General features: G+C 36.1%; 1 protein-coding gene and 1 long non-coding RNA gene across 2 annotated transcripts in view; one reads left to right on the plus strand and one right to left on the minus strand.

Moving 5' to 3' along the window:
* The window catches only part of LOC141380320 (uncharacterized), a 371,642-nt gene that overhangs the window by 63,024 nt on the left and 286,849 nt on the right, over positions 1 to 21,769 (plus strand). The window lies entirely within an intron of this gene.
* The window catches only part of ell (elongation factor RNA polymerase II), a 71,190-nt gene that overhangs the window by 29,555 nt on the left and 19,866 nt on the right, over positions 1 to 21,769 (minus strand). The window contains 1 exon segment of the mRNA NM_199707.1: positions 11,210 to 11,254. Coding sequence (NP_956001.1) covers positions 11,210 to 11,254 — 45 coding nt within the window.

Here is a 21,769-nt window from a genome sequence, read left to right on the forward strand (position 1 = left end):
ATACTACTACTACTACTACTAATAATAATAATAGTAATTCTTGTTGGCCATAGTTACTTTATGTAATATGATGTACAATAAATCACCTGCATGGGAAACAATTTGACCAACTAATTGCAGATGAAGCTACAGTATGTTCTGGAATTTCACTTCAGTCAAACAGTGAGTTTTTCTACACCGAGCAAACAAACTGCAAAATGTACAATAATTTTGTCAAGTTACACCTGACCTGCTTTCACACAATTGAAGGTTTGTGGTTCTCAGGGCCCTTCTATAATCTGCTTAAAGCACAAGCGCAGCGTCCGGTATGCGGCTGCAGATCAGTTCTTCAACACTGCAGATATTTAAATCAACGGGTCACTTCACAGTGCTCTGTCTGCACTCTTTAACTAAGATGCGATATGGACTTAAAATTAGGTCACAATATTTTCTGGTATTTATTGCAAGACTGCTCTCCATTGGAACAAGAGTACGTTCTGCGAGCTCTTGAAATTGAGAAACAGCTATTGTATTTAACACCATAAAATTATTTCTTTTTTATTCTGTAATAATAGATCATGTCCGGTAACAAAATTTGAGTTCAGTCGACTGGTGTTATAAAGGGAATAAAGAGTGAAAGCTTGTCTTTTTGTAAACAGGCTCAAACATGCAAATTATAATTGTTTTGGATTTCATTAGTTGTTGTTTTGATTAGTTTTAAGAGGACGATTTACTAGTTTTTATTAGTTTCCATAATTTTAAATTGCTTGGTTTTAGTTTTGTTTTTATTAGTTTCATTTGAATTTTTTTCTCTAAAAGATATTTGTTATGTGCAAGATTCAAAATCATCAGAATTTTGTGTAATAAAAACTCGACCAGAGATACATTTTTTGAAACACTACCATCGTCCCATCCTCAAATTCAAATACAACAGCCCACAAGATAGCTGTCTTAATTAAAATGTGTGCAAGGCCACTTCTGAAGTTAGACAAACAGTAGTGATATGAAGTTCAGATCTTTAACTCAAACCGGATCTTTTGCGACAATCATCCCATGTTAGGACTCAATATACCAAAAATATGTAGTCAGCAATCAAAATTTCAGTAAGTTAAAAGAACACCATGATCTAAAAAGTTTCTTACAATTATGTTTTTTAACCTAACTAAGCATGATTCACTTATTTAAATTCCATTACAATTTTCTGTAATGAAAAACTTGCGTTTCACCAGATCCTGTCATATTAGCCCTTGATTTACCCGTCATGCACTGTCTGGGTTTGGTGCACCATCTGCTGAATTCATGCGCAGTATTATCGGTTAATCGGTTCTCAAATCTGATCTCAGTTTACTGATCTAATAACTGAATAACTAATAATAATAATAAGTATATATTGGTTTATTTAGAGTCAGAGGGGGGGTATCAGGCATGTTAAAAAGTAAAGCTGCCTTTCCACTGCATACAACAAACGACAAACCGGGAGTCATTCATTTCCAGTGGAAAGTAGTCTGGGAGCTGTGTGGAGTTCCAATCATCTCTTATGTGGAAAATTTGATTTAAGCTGCAGATACGTTGAAATATTTGAAATCCTGCGACTAAAGCATATGCAACCAGCCGACCGGATGTGATGTGTTCCAGTGTTGTCCAAGCAGGTCTGTATGCGCGAGATGAGAAATAGGATTTTTTTTTTTTTTTTAATCAGAAAAAAAAACTCCTAAAACAAAAACAATTCTATTCATAATTGAGTAATACATTTTTTAAATGCCGTCTCTACATTCCCTCCAAAATTTTTTAGAGGTTTATGAGTTTCTAGTCTTCATTCTTTCATTCATTCAACCATGGTGAAAGCACAGAATAAAGGCTCTTTTTGCACTATTTTGGACACAACGAGAATCAGCTTCTCTCCCATGGTGCATGACCACACTAAAAATTCAGTGCAATTGCCTTAAAGTGGCGCATTCTAACAGTCGTGTCCAAATGTTGTATGCAGTGGAAAGGCGGCTAAAGTAGTTTGTGGATAAAAGTGCTTACTGGAGACGCGAGTAGCTTCAAATTACTCAGTTCGATTAGTTCAACCGGTTAACTTAGAAGATTTGGCTAAAAGAACAATTTGTTCATGATTATGATCACTAATACAGAAATAAAACCCATTATTGGGCACAAATGTGTTAAATTAATAATTTTAAGTCTCTCTATTAAATGCTGTCACCGTGCTGCTGTCATGTCTACTCGTTGCTTTTGTCACGGGAGAAACAACGAAGAGTGACTAGAGAATGACCAGCTTGATCTATAATAACCTTGTTTTAACTGTTATGTTACGAGGAGAATAACGGTATATTGTAAATGATAAAGATCACCAATCACAAATAAAACACACTTTAAGCAACAACACTGTGACATCAAACATCGTATAACACGACAGAAAACACAATTATTAAATCAATAAAAAAAGATTTGTCCAACTATGTGCAACAACAATAAAAAGGAATTACTGTTACAGGGCTCGAAATTGCGACCATTTTGGTCGCATATGCGCCCGAAAATTAATCTATGCGACCTCATAATATATTTGGGCGCATTAGTGCGACTGCTGATAATGGTTGTAGTGCGACCTGTTTCCGCTATATTGGTTCATATTAGCTGTCATTCACTCAATGTATTGCGCTGTCAGATGACAGGGAAGGAGCTTTTATGACCACGGAAAATGCAAACGGCAGAAGAGTAAAAACTTAAAGCACACAGGTTTGCAAACCCCACCTAAAATTGAGGTGCAGATGAGAGCGATCATGACACGTCACGTGGTGAATAATGATCCACCAGCTGAGATCAATCGAGAACGCGCTTCATGGAGAAGGCGCACGAATCTCCATGCGTTGCATTCACTGCGTGTTCAGCGCAAATGTCCGCTAAAAGTCAAATCTAATACTGTACATATCATCGCCAAAGAAGCTCGCCTTTACCAAGTTTACACTGAAACTGCGTTTCAAAACAAACAGCGGTATTGCGCCAGTGGTCATCGCAAGAATCTTGCGCTGCCTGCTCATAAATTGGGTCAGCTGACTCGCCAGCTTTTTCACTAACACAGAAAAATGAAGATCATCTCAGACTGAACCTTTAAATTGACACAAACTGAAACCAAATCTTTTAAAGAGTGATAGAAGTGAGACTTTACTTACTTTCTTTTGTCCATTCTTTTTTGAGGTGTATATTATTTTTATTTTTTATTTATTTACTGATGACTGCTTTGCAGCTTTCATCGTTGAATTGAATGATTTATTATAATCTTTTGTTTGTTTTGTAGCAGAAATATTATTTATTAAATTGACATGCATATAAAAACAGCAGTACAAAATAATTATTTCTTACTGCAATGCTTCATTTTTGTTTGATGCAAACTAATAAATTATTTTTCATAAAGTAACAGACTTTTTATATCAGATAACCTACATTCATGCACATTCAAGGCAGTATCATAATGAGAAATGTAATTCATTTTTACTATTATTGTCATTTTCATCATCATTAATATTCTATAATTATTAGACATTCATTTTGGAATTATTGCACACAAATATCAATGTCTTCGCAGCATTAGTTAGATAGTTGTTTCTGGTTTTTGTCAGTCCTATTGATGTTGTTTTAAAATACAATAAATCCCTTAAAAAGCAATTTGCAGCGGTGCTCAATCATTTTTGGTGGGTGCTCCTAAATTTTTTCTGGTGCTCCTAAATTTATTTTGGTGCTCCTAAATATTTGAAGTTGGGAGCATCGGTGCTACCAAGTAAAAAAGTTAATTTCGAGCCCTGTGTTATTATAGCAATAAATATTCATTTATTCAAATTCCTTCGGCTTAGTCCCTTTATTAATGAGGGGTCGCCACAGTGAAATGAACCGCGAACTTATCTAGCAAATGTTTTACGCAGCAGATGCCCTTTCAGCCAGCACTGGGAAAGCAACAAATATTACCATATATACACTTCAATTATCAATTTTTAATTTTGTACAAATTTATGTTTAATTAATTCAGGATTGTTGGCTTTTTTATTATTACTGTTGTCATAAAAACATTGATAAATAACAAATTAGCTAAATAAAAAATATTAGCTAAAAATAGAAAATTTAACAAATTGTTAAAAAAGCATAATTATGCACAATGTAAAACACACAATATTAAATTAAAAATGAACAACAATTAATTTCAGAACTGCTCATATCAATCAGCATTGTCATGTAATTGGTCTGGCACTAAGACTGGAGAGACAGAAGAAATGAAAGGGAAGATTTAGTCAACATGTTTATAGGGCCGAGACCAACCGCTGGAGTGAAGCGAAGGATCCCGCTGAGACCCAGTGAACAGCAGCAGGACACAGTGTGGGCCTCTCACTCGCACACACACCTGACGCTCGCCCTGCTGTGGCTCCATTTACCCAGGGTTCCTCACACGTGTGTGGCCTGCAGGTGTCTGCCTATAAATAACAGACCGTGTCCGAGACTCACACTGGCAGCTCGAGGGCTTCCTCAGCTCAACGCTTCACTTTTCACACTCCCACATGAGAGATTCAAGAAAGCAAAAGACGCTCCGCCACTTACAATCACTCAGAGGACACACTACACAAGACGCAGATGACTATTTACGCCTTTACTTTCTTGCATTTTATTGCATGCATTGGCAGAAACTTAGTTGAACACATGCAGATTGCAATTCAGGATTGCGAATCATTCAGAAAGCATGACAGCTGTTAACTCGACTTTTCAGACAAGAGGGGAAAATAAGCCACAGAAGAGAAGAAACGCTCTCGAAGGAAGAGCTTGCATCACAGGCTGAAATATATATACATATGACACAGTCGCAATCCAGTGTGATTAACAGTCAGGACAAGTGCATTTTAGCATAGCATGAATTACAGAGGATAGAGAAACAGACACTTAAAAACTAGATCCTCAACCCACTGGCGGAAGCCAATGCTGATTACAGAGAAGGCAAAAACCAACAAACAACTTACAGGTTTTGGTTATTTTGGCCCACGTAGATATACGCTTATTTGCTATGTTTCCATTAGGGCTGTGTGATATGGGAAAAATATCTAATTGAATTTTTTAAAAAATGTATTATTATTATTATTTTTTACATATTGCGATTGCGATTTGATTAACAATTTAATTTTGTAGTCAAGCTTCAGCTCAATAATCTGTAAGCCGTGGCAAGAATTCTGCGACAGCTCTTAAAAATAACCTGTTTTTTTTTCCTGTGTCTGTGACTGTGAAACCAAAATATTCCCATGTAAGAATTGCTGTTTTTCTTTGATATTAATTTGTCTATTAACGCTTTTTAAGCGTCAGATGCCATCATCCCATTTGTCAGCACTTTCTTGATCGTTTTCTTTCTTTTATTGTGGGCATAGATTGGTTGCACAATTCTGATAGGAGAGAATGAACGTGCTCACTCAATTGGTTAGTAAGACCGTCACACACAGCCGACAGTCACCCAATTGCTTTGTGTGGAAGAAATTAAATAATACATATACATTTAATACTGCAGCCTCTTGTGTTTAACTAATCAGAATGTTTAAAATTTCGATTCGTTTGAGTAAATCGCACAGCTCTAGTTTCCATCCTAAAATAGGAATTAAATTTATGCGCAAGAGGTGCGAAAATGGAAATTTGTAAAAACGGAATTTGCTGTGGTAGGAGAAGCTTATGCTAGTTTTTTTAAGTTCACATGATCTTTTATTACAAAAATCACATGACTTTTTTTAATGCGCATACTGGAATTTGTTGGATAAAAGTGTTTTCATCATAGTTTATGCGTTTCTTTTCTCATCTAATAAAAAAAAAGTTTATCCTACTTGGTTGTGCGCTTATTTTTTATGCGCATTTTCAAAACGTTTGTGCATCTTTACGTTTCCAATCAACCAATTTTTATACACGCATCCAAAATGTGCATTAAAATAGATGGATGGGAACGTAGCTAATGACTACTGTCCTATGTATAGCATGCTAGTACTAGGCCGGCACTTCATTTGACTTCAGAACTGCCATATTTCTTTGTAGCCTGGAAATGAACAGGTGGTGAAAACATTCTTCAGAGATTGTTAATCACAGTTAATACAGCTGTAATGAACACGGTTTGGAAAAAAAGGTTCTAGTATCTTAAAAACGTATCATTCTCTTGTAAACAGATTAAATTCTTAGTTTTTAACAGCAGTTAGCACTCTAGGCTAGTTTTTAAACCATTCACCCAAATGCTCACAAGGAAGAGCGATAGTGTGTTTAGCCGAGTCATGCAAGTTGGCTTTTATGCCATGAGATTAAAGTAATCAGCTCACTATTCACCGTATTTATTCTTCACGTATGAGCAGATGCAGCCATTTGAATCTTTTTGGCTCGAGACTTCCGGTCTCATTCACTTGCATTCATTTTAAGACGTTAAAAACAGCTCGTTGTGCAGTTTGAGGTTTCAAACTAATATTCTGTAATTGGCTTAAACATTTACAAACTTTAATGATGATTGTTTAGGTTTAAGTAGAATCTGTAAGGAATTGGATGCAAGCAGAGTACAGCTGTCTATAAAGCATACAACGCCCTGTTTTGTTAAAATCTAAGCTCTGAACTGATTCAAAAAAAATAGCAAAGCATTTTGAATATCTCCATCTCAAAGATTCGCCACATCTTTACCAGGTGCTATAAATTTGTCAGCTGCACATTCATGAAGGACAGCTTCTGGGTTAATGTGGTGATTGAGGAAGGAATTTTAGTTTAGTGAACTCACGGTCACGTTCAAGAAAGAAGGGTACTATTATTTAAGCAATGTGCCATTGTGTGTAATCCTAGTGCAAGTAGCTTTTACAACAGGGGTGCCCAATCCTGTACCTGGAAATCTCCTTTCCAGCAGAGTTCAGCTCCAACCCTGATCAAAAACAACTAAACCAATTAAAGTAGGATCTGAAGGAGCACTTGGTAATTAAAGACAGGTCTGTTTGATCAAGGTTGCAGCTGAACTATGCAGGAAGGTCGATCTCCAGAAATAAGATTGGGCACCCCTGGTTTACAAGATGTAGACATAGGTCAGTAAAAAAAAACAAACAAACAAACAAAAAAAATTCGCCAAAAGTGTACCAAGAAATATTTAGATCTAAAACTACTAATCCAAGGCAGGTTGGGTCCATGCTTTCATGTTGTTTATGCCAAACTGACTCGAACATATTGTTCTCAAATTGCTTCTGGTGGCCATGTGGTAACAATTCTGCTCGTCCCTAGAGAAGAACAGTGTCTTCCTCATTCAGTAAGATAAGACAGTCCATATTAAAGCTCATGGACACAAATGCCCTTAAAGGTCAATTTTTGCAACTCCAATGCAACTCCAACAAGCCAGTGAGACTACATGTTGTGTTGAGGAACATCTGTTGAACACTTCAATGTTTTCCAGTCAGGCACGTGCACACATAGGGCTCAACCTGTGAGGTGCACATGCCCTTTTTAGTCTTGGATAGAAAGTGCCCTCACAAAATGATCAAAAGTGCCCCCGAGACACACCCTCCCTCTCGCCCTTCAGTAGGTGTGCAACAACACCGCTCTTAAGTACGCACGCTCAACCACCCCACCCCCTTACAGTACGCGCGCGACAACACAGCTGATGAGAACGTGCACAACAACACCGCTCTTCAGTACGCGCGCGACGACGACGACGACAACAACAACAATGTACAAGTCCAGTGTACAAGCTCGGAACTTCAAACTAATGCACAGTTGACTTAACTTTAGTTGCTGCAGTTTTGTTTCGTGCAGAAACGTGGTGTTGAGAAGACTTTAAGATTAGTAAACCGCAATAAGATGTTTAGACATTCGATACGTTGACATTTATTTTAATTCTTTTCTTTTTCATACACTTAGTATGTTTTGTTTTATTTATTTATTTGATTTAAGCACATGTAACAACCTCAAACAGGTAAATTATCAATTATTTATTGTAAATATTTTTCTTACACTATATCATATTTTTAACTGGAAAAATGGGCAATAAAAGATTGCACACATTCCACGCATACAAAACGATTATATGTCTTGTGAAATTATTCTTAGTTTAGAAAAAACATCTAAAGGACGCAACGCATTCATTCGTTCATTTTTCTTCAGCTTAGTTCCTTATTTGAGGTCACCACAGCAGAATGAACCACTAACCATTCCAGCAAATGTTTTACGCAGTGGATGCCCTTCTAGAAGCAACCCAGTACTGGGAAACACCCACACACACACTTCAGGCAATTTAGTTCATCCAATTTACTTACATCGTATGTCTTTGGACTGTGAGGGGAAACAGGAGTACCTGGAGGTAGAGCTGGGTGATATGGCAAAAAAAATTATCACGATAATTTTTTTCATCAGTCGATATTGATATTCATCACAATAAATGTAAAATCTTTATATCTATCAATTATATAAGATTTTCAGCATGCCAATGGCTTTGTGCAGCTGATTTAACACATTTAGTGAAATGTTTTAGCTGTCTGACAATATAATTAATAAAATAATAAACAAAAGAACTATCTTAATTCAGCATTTACTTGTTCAAGTTTTCAACAACCAAAGACATTACCTACAAGTTATTGGATATTATTGCTCAACATCAGAAAAAATAAATAAAAATAAATAAATAAAAAAAAAACACGATTTGGAACAATGTGAGCTAATAGTCACAGAATTTTCAGTTTTGGATGAACTCTCCTTTTAATGGCGAGTATAGTGAATTTAGGGTGAAATATTCTTTAATGTATTTTATTTAGGGATGCTAATGATTACTTGATCTATTGATTGTCGATAATGCTTTAATTGACATACCTTATCGATAACTGATTAAGCATGGACATGTAAAGGTTTAGTCATGTTTTGCGCTGTGAGACGCATCCACGCATTACATCATCAAGTGTGTGCAGTTTACCTTACTTATGCTGTCACTCTCTTGAAATCCCAAATTGCAGGTCGCATAAAACCTTGTTATGCGCAGATCATCGATTAATCCGCGGATGTTTTTACCAAATTTGTCTGACAGACTAGCATGAATAGGTCTAAATAGACTCTCAATTTACAAATCGCGTATCACAACGAAAACATGCGGGGAGCCAGCCGGGGAGCCTTTCCATTTACACATCGAGCTTCTAAGCTCCATCCAAGTTTATTCTTCCGAGGTAAACCAAGAAATCTATCAGTGCTGCGAAAAGACTGTCCAGTTCATGCTGCTCAGTCCGCGCTTAGTTAATGAATTAAAATAAAACCGTGAAAATAGTTTGATGGACTGTTTTGGCGCTAAAGCGTATATCGGGCTTGTGTTAAAGCGCTTCTCCTCAGATGTTATTCGTTCCTCTTGTTTATGCTGTAGATATCTGACCAACAACATCAAAATTAAGTTACACATTATACAAAACGAAATACGTTACAACAAGATACATTTTCAAGGAAATATGTTTATATTTATTTAGTTCGTCTCCGCCTTAAACAACTGCGGGTGGATGATGCTTCGCTCCGTGGAAAAAAAAAGCTGTTGCTGTTGTAAACGTCTGTCATGTATTTGCTGCATTTTTAATATGTCATTATTTTAAAGATTATGTCTTGTGCATCTGATTTCTCCTCTGTGATTATGTCCTTTAAATATATAAAGGCTGGTTCTTTTACTGTCGATGAGAGACAATAGTGGTATTACAGATTTCAAAACACATATTTTATTATTAAAAAGGAAACATAAGCTTGACATCAAAAGATCTTATTATTGTCTTAACAAATACACTTAAATGATGCAGGCTGTAGTTTACAGCAAGCATCAAGTGTTCATTGAGATGTGATTGACATTGTGTCGTCTGTTATATCTAATTTGCCAACACTTGTTTATGTCTGTAATTTCTTAGCATCTTTATAAGGGTGGTCTTGGTTTACGTGATGAAACAGGTCGTGGTGTTGCCTGCTTTTGATGACACGATTCGTCTGCTCAGTTTGCGGTGCATGTTGCTCTGTTTTGTGTCGGATAGGGAAAAACTAAGTAGCTCATGAAGTCTAGTGACGTTTCTTGTCAACAATGTCTGCGACTCAGATTTTTTTTACCTTATTTCTTTCCAACTCCTTTCAGTGCAACTAACACTGTATGGCTGTAAACTTGTACGGCGTGCAGCAGTCGGAAGGGAAGGCTGCAAAATGCTTGCGCAACGTTACGCAAACAGCATAAATATTATCGAGCAATTATCGAACTGTCATTATCGTTTTATCGAAAAATGTTATATTGTGATAATTATCAATATTGAATTAACACCCAGCCCTACCTGGAGGAAACCCAAGCGAACACAGAGAACATGCAAACTCCATACAGAAATGCTAACTGGCCCAGCTAGGACACAAACCAGCAACCTTCTTGCTGTGAGGCAACAGTACTAACCACTGAGCCACCGTGCCCCCTATTTTTTTTTTAATATTGTTTTGTATAAATTATAATAAATACCAAAAACTAAATTAATGCTAATAAAAATGCTATCAATAATCAACTATTACGCAATATAATATCTGACTACAAGCAGCCTGACGATTCTGTCTAACTTGTTCTTTTTGACTTCCACAGAATCACAAAAATAGGGTGTTTTTCGAAACCAATCTGACATGTCATTTTGACTGAACGTTTAGGAAAAACAAGTCGTAAATGTCACCTCGTTAAACGACAAAACAAGCTGCTTCAGTTTGAGAACTTGCTGTCTTGTTTCTGCATGTTTACATGAGACATGTGCACAGGAACAAACTTCTGTTTAATTGGCTCTCGGGGTCTGAAATGTATCCGAGGCAGACAAACCACATTCTTCAGCACAAGATGCAGATAACAGCAACATCGCCAGCTCTGCCTTCAGCTACAGTGCATGAAAAATTAAAACAAGTGTATAAAAAGCTAGGTTTTAATGATAAGTTTTTGCCAAATTACTTCCAGATGAGCGGAATGGCCGTCAGTGAGCTAGCACTGGATCGACTGCTGACTTTGCAAACGCGAGCAGAGGATATTGTGGTTATTGCAGTGGATGACTGTGTTGCAGGAAGTCAATAAGGTTTTTATTTTACCGACATAAGCAGGTTTGTTCACAGTAACTGGGGAGAGTCCCAGATTCACGCAAGGTTTGGGGCTTCACGAAGGAACATGACAAATCAAAGTTTTGAGTGCTGGATGGCCATAAACAAAGAGGCAGGGGAAGGAAAAAAAGTGCAAACTCACCCCTTGGCTTCCTGTGAATCCTATTAGTGGTTTAGCAGTCAGACCCTGAAAAACAAACAAGGTCATGTAAGAAATCCAAGTTAAACAAAAAGTGTACATCTTATTTGATCTATTGATGAATACATTTTAGAACAACTTTTTGAATATTTAATTTGATTTTTTAATATATTTAAAGTAAATATAGCAACAACTAATTTATTACCATTACAAAACTTTATAAATAAACAGATGATATTATTAATATTAGTGAAGGTAGTAATATAAAAAAATGATAAAAATATTGACTAATCAAATTCAAATAGTTCAATTACATTTAAAATTAAATTAATTAAATCCGTGACCTTAATATTTTATTATATAGTTTTAATTTTACATTAACATATTACATCTATACAATACTATTGAATTTTAATTTCTTTTTAAATAATTGATCATTCATTTCTAATCTCAATACTATTGTTACAGATGACATTAATAAAGGGCTAGGCGATATGACAAAAATGCAATCTTGAAAATCATTTTCCATATTGAACAATAACAATATACATTTCGATACAAGTTGTTAATTCTTCCAGATTTAAAAGAGTACCCCAACAATACCTGAAGCCACTAAAGTTAGAGGGTCCATTAAATGACAATATTTTCAGACGATAAATTTTCAGTGGCTGAAAATGCAATGCATTTCTAATGTCAACACACTTTTAGATGTCCATTGTTGCATTTCCAGCTGTGTAATGGGGTCTTAGATCAATATAGGAGAAAAATCTGAGCTTATCATGTTGTTGACATTTATTTCATTGCGATTTATTTATTACTTATTAGGACCCAGGTACAAAAATTGAATAATGAAGAAGTAAAATAGCATTGTATAGTCTTCATCATAGGGCTGTGCGATTAATCGGAAAAAAAGATCTCTATTAGAATCCCCACACGATCTTAATCCAGCATCTCTAAGATTCAGCCATTTATATTTTCAAGTTTGAAGGAAGCATTAAGGCGGTGCAAATTGAAAAAGCATCCCAGACATGAGCCACATTTGCCAGTGAAAGTGAAACCAAAAGCACGCACATCATTTTCATGATTAAACAAGTGTTACACACATACTGCTTGCTATATAGAATGCAAGAACTTGGAAGCTCAATGTCTCAAATTCATTCAGAATGCAGATAGAACCTTATAATTCCAAGGTGACAAAATGGCAAGCATATATGTCTGAAACATAATAATTCAAGTTCAGAATTATGAATAGTTGTATTCTGATTACTTTACTGTGCATTAACAATCAGGACAAATTCCAAGTCTAGTCAAGTCCCCCATTCTGAGTCTATACAAAATTTAGCCTTTTAACTAACAGTAGACCTACACATAGGCCTAATATTATTATTGTTGTCTTACCATGTTTGAGAAATAATAATAATAATAGCTTATTCATATTAACTTTTTACATCTACAGAACTAGGAGAAAATCATGATCTTATGCAAAAATTAAAAAATAAATAATGATTCTCGTTTTAGCCAAAATCATGCCAAACTCTACTTCATATTAATAATTCGAAGCATTTAACTCTCATTTAGATACAAACTAAATTGCAATTAATCGAAAATCTGATTTTGATTTTGGCTTCAAACAATTATGACAAACCATAAATCAAGATAAACTATTATTGCATCATATACCACCCCCTTTGTACACATTTGTTGCTCTTCAAAAGCACGAAAGACTGCATGCGTCTGCGTGCGTGTGTGGCGCGCACACAGTCAGAAGCATGCTGTCAGCATTCGGTCTCATTTGCATACTGAGGCGAGCAGAGTGCACACATCTAAAGTCATCTTAACTTGAGCTGTAATGGTCAAATAGGTGTCAAAACGTGGCTTTTAGTGATTATTCATATTAACCCTAATTTGTGTAACAAACAAACGAGTAAGGAATCAAAAGACAAGTGAAAGAGAAACCGTTAAAGTGACAGCGCACAATATTTCTGCTGCCGCCTGTTTCTATCATTAATCAAACAACAAAAGGAGAAAATCCCTCAATGCTCTTGACTGAGGACTTTTGTAGCTAAAGTGTTTCTTACAGTGAAGATGCTTAAAGCACAGTTTGTTTCATATTTTTATTCTATTGTATTTATTTCTCTTTCCTTAGCAGGGTGGAAAATAACTGTATATATGCAGTTGAAGTCAAAAGTATTAGCCCTCCTGAATATTAGCAACCCTTTTCCTCTCCGATTTCTGTTTAATGGAAAGAAGTTTTTTTTTTCAACCCATTTCTGAACATAATTAACATCGTTAATAAACGACTTATTTTATCTTTGCTTTGATGACAGTACATATTTTACTAGAAATTTTTCAAAATACAAGCATTTGGATTTGAAGTGCAATTCAAATGCTTAATTAGGGTAATTATGCAGTTCATTGAATAACAGTAGTCAAAAGAGCAGACAATTAAAAAATATATTGCTTAAGGGGGCTAATAATATTAACCTTAAAATGAATTTCGAAATATTGAAACCTGCTTTTATTCTAGCCAAATGAAAACAAATAAGCCTTTCTCCAGAAGTAAAAATATTTATAAGAGAATATACTGCTAAAAATTCTCAGGAGCGTTAATAATTTTGACTTCAACTGATGATCGTTTTGAATAATCGTGATTACATTTATGACCAAAATAATCGTGACTATGATTTTTCCCAAAATCGAGTACCCCTAACATCACCCACAGTTTTGAACCAGAAATGAACAAACAAGAATTTAAAACTGGCCTAAACGTTTTTATTATTTTTAGCCAACAAACATTGGCATTTCCATTAGTCAAATCCACATTTACAAGACTCTCTCAGATACTTCAAGAAGCAATCAAAGACCAATAAACACAAGCACACAGTGTTGGATCAACATTACAAAAGCAGCACAAACCCCAACAAAGTGCTGCAAAATACACCCATGAAACCACGTCTGGAATTTCACAAGTCAAACACAGGACGCGCAAGTGCAATAAGAGGAAACCTTTACAGAATAATTCCTCACTTGAGCCACGCGGTCTGTTTCCCAATATAAAGAGCTTTAGACGGGAGCGTGAGCCAAGAAATATGGAAAAACCCAACACAATGAAGACAACGGAACACAGTATAGGCCGTTTCATTAATATGGAGCGCAATTAGGAACGCAAGCTAATCGGCCACATGTCCTTGAGTACTTGCATTTGATGAAGGGTTCATCATTGTGCCACCTACAACCCACTTCATGCTAAATAACACATCTTTTCTGGCCGAGTGTTCATCGACATCAAAGCAATTTCACTAAACATGCTAGGTGCATCTGGACCAGGCCGCTCATTACATTGTTAGGCCTGAAAAGCCTGATTGTTTTGGCCATTCAGTCTGAAACCAGATGAAATTAGCGAGGCAGAGTATGAAAAGATCTCATCTTGTGAGATGCAGCAAGTCACGGAGGACTTTCTTGGAAGGAAGTGTTTCTCAAACCAGCAAGTGTAAACAAAGCGTGTCGCACTTCCTTCCTTAGATAAAGCCTTTCAGGGGAAAAAAGGGAAACTGTAAAGAAAAGCGGAAGACTGTACCAGCATAGAGGACTGGAGGTGTTTTGGATGAGATCAGAACCTACTTGCCTTGTTTTGTTTTGAGGTTTGTAGCTGTGTGTGCTAAGGTCAGTATCACTTCTAAATTATCTTTTTATTTGAAAGTAGAGATTGCTTGTTAATAGATCTGCAGGGATGAAATGAGAATCACAGTTTTTTTTCTCAGAATAATGATCACGATTTTGTACTTGGTTTTAAAAATTTAAACAATTTTTTTAATCAAGATGGCAATGAAGAAAGACATAAGCTGCGTCCCAAATCGCATACTTATGCACGATTCTACGCCATTTTATAGTATAATGCAAGTAGTGCGTTCACACTGAAAATTCTAAAAAATAATAAGTGCAGTTTAATTACTCAGTAAAATGAAGTGTGTAATGATGGACAATTCACGCACTCAACGGCCGGAGGTTTGCTCACGTGGCGGAAGGGGCAGAGCTATCGGGCACACAGGTTGGATAACTTTATTTTGGATGGTGAAAGCAAAATTCTCCTACAAGAGGGATTTTAGCGCCTCCCGATGGTGAATGCGGTTATATTCATGGCAGGTATTATTTGATAGTTTGGTCATTTATTTCATTGATTTAGCAACGGTCAAACGTCATCTGGGAAACCGTTTGAATTTCCACTTAGTAAAAAAAAACAGTGTTCCATGTGGGACGACACTACATACATGTACTATGCTGTTGAGTGTGTAAGTGCATAAGTACATAGTGCATGAGTGCATACTGTGTCAATTGAGACAGCTATAATACTAATTAAAATACGGTTATTGATATCGTATACAATATTAGTATTACTTCTCAATCATATAGTATAAAATAACAATAATAAAAATATTATATGTATGCCTTCTGTTGGCTAAAATGCTTCTTTTTAGACTTGGGGTGTTGAACTTGAATAAACTTTAAACCTATCCAGGACAGCGCTGACAAAATACAACTATAAATTCGGAATTTGAATTGTGCTAGACGCATAGCTTAGCAACGTTTGGAAAAAAGACTTTTGTCCGCCCCATTATGCTTCTCTCCTGTTTGTGAAAATAGGCTTTACTTCTTAATGCGTTCATTTAGACACACTAAGGGTCCTAAAATACACCCGCTGCAAGACGGCACAAGACGTTTGGTGCGATTCGTTGCTTTTTTCAGACCAACGCAACCCTAATTTTCCCCTTTTTGCACCACACCGTTTAGCAAATTCATTGGCGCCGCTTCATGGACTCATAAGTGTGCCAGTTTAAAAAGAAGATGTGCTAAGGCGCATTGTTGGCGTGTTGCTATTTTGAGGAACTATAATACACTGCGCAATTGACCAGCTAAAAACAGGTCTAAAGTCCAGTGCAGAGCGTGTTAGTTGTGCACATTAAATGCTTACACATTGCTTATTACACACAGGATGTACAGCAATGCGCAAGTATCTTTACAAATGAAAAGGAATAAAAAGAATTAAAATATTACAAAAATGATCACTTTCTACATAAATATAAAAACCATTGCCTGCATGCCTTCATCTCGGGGTGCTTTTTTTAGTTTATTAACGACTACTTGCTTTTATAAAATGTTTTTATTAGTAGTAGTATTATTTATTATTTGCAGATTTTTATAAGTTTATATTTGTCCACTTTTTCAATAATAGGGAATTTTACATACATTAAATTCAAGTAGATCTATTATAACGTAACATAATATTTCTGACCATTTTTTTATTTCATAGATTTGAGTTATGAATTACAGTATCATATCTCAAAGATTATGGGAAAAATCAATCACGATTATTTTTGTCATAATTGTAATCATGATTATTCAAAAAGATTATCAGTTGAACTCAAAATTACTCAAAAATAACAGTCGAAACTACTGTTATACAATGACTTGCCAAATTACACTAATTAAGCCTTTAAATGTCTTCTTAAGCTGAATACTAGTTATATGATGGAATAATCGATTATCTTGATTAATAGTTTTTCATAATCGTTAGAAGCCATAATCGAAATCAAAACTGGATTTGAATAATTGCACAGCCCTCTTGTAATGTAAATTAATGGTATCGTGGCAACCCTAACTTTTTGTACATTTTAGTTGGTTTTTTGTCCGAATGGACAGAGTACAACTCCTATTCAACCTAATGCTTTTCTGTTATAAAACCTTGCCTATTCAATGACCATTTATAAATATTATATTCCTTTCCCTTACCTCTGAACATCTTTTTGTATAACTGGAGAATAATGTTAAGGGAAACTCTGCTCTGTAAGTATCATAAGGAATTATGTAATTGTTTTTAGGGTTCTTTCCCTGATTACAGAATTAAAATTGGTCAATTTGCTAAATAAAATGGCTGTTGTCACTTATATAGCACTCATTAGCCGCATTTCCATTGTCGAGCTAGTGCGAGCCAGGGCTTTAATCCGGCCGGGCCAATTGCCCGGGAGGTTGAGCAGTGAGGCCGAAATCATGTCGCATTTCCACTGTCGGGCTAGTAGCTCGCAGCCCGTCATGCAGACCCCGCCCCAGAACATCCCCTGAATCAAACGTCACACAACCCACCCACTTCAGCAGGAATCAGGCAGATAAAGCACACCATCATCATCACGAAAGCATTAAAATGAAGACATCCGAAACAAACAAATGACATGTTACTGTACAGCAGTGCATAATATGTCTACACATGGGCCTTTGTGTTTTCATTGATCATATTCACTTACTCACCGACCGACTGTTGGCATCGTGCATCAAGTGGTCTCCGTTAATAATTCGGTGGTAGAAAATGTATTTTATAACATCCTCATTTAGGCTAGATAGACACAGTCAAACATTCAGCCCAAATGCTCCGGACCTGAAACATATACATTTTTCTACATAGGCTATATGACATTTAGATGTTGCATATTATTCTGTGATCTTAAGGAAAGTGTTTCAGCACATAAGAGCAAGTAATAAAATATAGCCTATTTTCGTTGCGCTCAGCAGCTTTTCACTAATAAAGCTCTTCATGTAAATTTCATTTTTCAATTTTAGCACGTCATATAAAAACATCAACACTTGTTTGAGAACACCGAACACATTTTGTATTTGGAGTTTTCCCTGATGCGTTTTTAAAGCGGCGCTGCACAGGACAAAAAAAAAAAGGTAGCGTAGTTTCTGCTTTTACTCACCCAAAAAAATGCTCTGTTTGCACAATTTGATTAATATCATTCAAATACTTTATAAGTAGTATTTCAAACCACCTTCGGTGTTCGCGTTTAGAAAATATCTAAAATCTTTTTTTTCAGATCCCTTTGTAAAATGAAAGTTATATATGGCTTTAAAACAATTTGATTTATGTAGGCTATATACCTAAATTGTTATAGCTAGCTTTTGCTTGTTTTAAATTGGCCTATTTATTTTCTTATTGCGATTTCATTATATCTGATATTTGTAATTCTTTAAATTATTTTAATATAGCTTAGGCTATTTTATCAAGATATGACACTACTGTTTTGAGTCTACAAAAGTGGCCACATAATTTGTTAAGTTTTATGTCTATCTGTTGTATTCATTAAAAAAAAAAAGAGAAGCCGCTCGCGGCATCAACAGAGCTGTGAAGGGAGCGCTCTTTTGCTCGGTCTCACACACACATACAGGCATCTAAACGCGCAAAAACACCTTTTAAAGTTGACAAACAAACTCTCGAAAACCTTTACTGTCTGCTGTGTCTTTAATATGTTGTAAAGATTATCATGCGTTATTGAAACATCAAAGAGGACGCAGCAAAGAAATGTCACTTATAAATTGTAACTTTATTATTTTATGCAACAGCCTTATATTTTATACGGAAACATAAGGCCGATTATAAGCAAAAAGACCCCAGCCTATAGGGCTAGATGTTTTCTTTCCCTTATTTATTTGTTTGTGTGTTCGGCGCATGCAAGTTACTTGTGTGCGATCGGAATCTAGTGTTATGACCGCATCTTTCCGAGACTCGGAGCAAAGTCCGCCCCTCCTTTCACTCCGCCCCAAAGCCCCAGCTGGCCCTCCTTGGCCCAAGATATTCGGCGGGCTGAAAAATGCCGGCCGCTGGACCCGAGAAAGCCCCGCTTTGGCCCGATTAGGCCCCGGAAATGACAGTGGAAACGCGACTGGCCTTGGCTCGCCCTGGCTCGCTCGCTTTAGGCGTGATAGTGGAAACGCGGCTAGTCTCAAGTACAGAGTAGTCAACATTCGAAGTAAATCAAAATGTTTTTCAAAACTCTCCGTGCACAAGAATTGGTTTCGTTCTATAGTTTTAGGACAACTTTGGCAAAGGTGGTGATCCATGTCAAATGTTGACTACTGTATGTTAATGGTGACTGGATGGTTATTGGACAGATTGGGTATCTTTACTTGGACAGAGGAAAATTAAGACCAGTATAAAATGTTTTAAACCCTACAAAACAATATTTCAGTGAATTTAAGACTTAAGGCCTAAAATTAAAGACATTAAGACCCCGTGGACAACCTGCTTTTTAAAGGGGTGGTCCACTACAATATCATATTTTAAACTTTAGCTGATGTGTAATGTAGCTGTGTGAACAAACATCTCTGAATGTAAAAAGCTCAAAGTTTAATGCAAAGGTAGACCTTGGTTTTTACAGAGTTAGTTTAGCAAAGCCTACAGCGAAGGAATTTTGGGGACTACAAAAAATACTTCCGGCCCTTGTGAGATCACAAAGGTTCTTTTACCGCTCACACACACTGCACAGCTAAAGCCTAGTTCACACTAAAGGATTTTAAGCCCGATTTAAGCCCAATTTGAAAGTTAACAAGCTCGCTGACAGATCGGGCTGTGATCAGGAAGAAATCTGCGGGTGCACAATGCTCGGCAGTCTTTATGTGTGAACTACTGAGCAACGCATCAAAGAGGCTCGCTGAAGCGTCGCCAACACCTTGCAGACGGAAATCCAATATCTAGCATGCTGAATATTCCAGAGCAGTCGGCCGACTCGACCCCACGTGTGGTCAGATGTAGTGACGAGCTGCAGCCAATGGGAGAGCATATCATCATGAGCTGAATGCCTGTGTGCTCAGGAGCTCAAAAGTAACGTCTGTGATTAGGCAGAATGGCAATCGATGCACTTGCTTCATTCTGTGTTAACACAGACACGAGAGTAGGCTATATTAATAGTGGAGCTAGAATTCTCTAACTATTAGAACTACCATACTTTTCATTCTGACCGTTCTCTTATAAAATATCGTCACGTCATATTTACATTCAAAGCTTTGATTGTGATATTAAAATTAAGCTCTGAATGTCTGTCATCATATTTCATCACCCCATTACCCTAAAACATTATCTATTTTGGTAATACAGCCTATAAATATGTAGTTAAGATACTAGAACACGCAAAGGTCTGGGCCTCGCTTTCATTTTTACTTTCAAACAGGAGCTATTTCCCGGCACAGATTATGCGTTTTTTAAAGATACATCTGAAGTAAATTTATGTTTTTGCTATAAAAAAAGTTGTTTATGTTACCAGGAAGTTGCTAGGCAAAAAAAAAAAAAAAAAAAAAAAGAAGCGCAAATATTTAAAGTCACGGCGAAAAGTAGCAGACATGAATGCAGTCATTTTAACCAATATAGTAATTAAAGGTAGAAAGGCTGAGTTCTATACTGTTTTGTAATTAAAAAAATAACAATGTAAGAAAGAAATACAATGATATTTAGGAAACATTAGGGTGTTATAGATATGTTAGTTTTATTTCAAAGAGTTATAAAATTACAAAAATTAAAAACTTTAATAAAAAAAATTGTCAACCCACTCGAGCCTTGCAGATGAGCGATTAATCCGCTGATGCATCACAGCGCTCGAAATTAACTCCTACTTGGTAGCACCAGTGCTCCCAACCTGAAATATTAGGAGTGCCAGAAAAAAATTTAGGAGCAAGCATGAAAAATGAATGATATATTTGACAAGTTCTATATTAAGGGATTTATTGTATTTGAAAACATCAATTGGGACTAACAAAACCCAGAAACAACTATCTAACTAATGCTGTGATGACTTAATATTTGTGCAATAATTCCAAAATGAATGTTGAATAATTATAAAATATTAATGATGACGATGATGACAATAATACTAATAATGAATAATATTTCTCATCATCATGCTGCCTTGAATGTGCTTTAATAAAAGTTATCTGCTATATAAAGTCCTACTGTTACTTTAGGAAAAATACATTGATGGTTTGCATCAAACACAAATTAAGTGTTACATTGCAGTAAGAAATATTTTATTTTGTACTATTGCTTTATATGCATGCCAATTTAATAAATAATATTTCTGCCACAAAACAAATGGAATAATATAATAAATCATTCAATTTAATGCTGAAAGCTGAAAAGGCAGTCATCAGCAATTAAATAGAAAAATAATATACACAAAGAAAGAACGGACAAAAGAAAGGAAGAAAAGTCTCGCTTTTAAAAGTTTTGCTTTCGGTTAGTGTAGTTTTAATGCTCAGCCTCGTTACGCGCTGAATTACATTTTTCTGTGTTTGCGGAAAGGCATGCAAGTCAGGCGGCCCAATATGAGGGGGGCAGAGCAGGATTCTCCCGATGACCACCGGCGCAATACTGTTCTTTGTTATAACCCGCATCAGTTTAAACTCAGTAAAGGCGATGGCGATGGTGTTTTAGCGGACATTTGCGCTGTTGTAGCCTGACCTCACTAGGAAACGTATGAAAAAGTTACGAATTGCCGTGAGATTGTGTTGGCTGAGTTGTCTTGAGTGATTGACAGCTAATAGAAACCAATATAGTGGCAGGGAAGACCGATTTTACCACGTTTTTAGAAAAAAAAAAAAAAAAACAGGTCGCACTACAACCATTATGAGCAGTCGCACGAATGCTCCCAATAAATATCAAGGTCGCATAGCTTAAATTTTGGGTGCATATGCGACCAAAATGGTCGCAATTTCGAGCCCTGCATCAGCTGATTGACAATGTTTTTA

Source organism: Danio rerio, chromosome 22 (genome assembly GCF_049306965.1).
Source record: "Danio rerio strain Tuebingen ecotype United States chromosome 22, GRCz12tu, whole genome shotgun sequence".
Classification (NCBI taxonomy): Eukaryota; Metazoa; Chordata; class Actinopteri; order Cypriniformes; family Danionidae; genus Danio; species Danio rerio.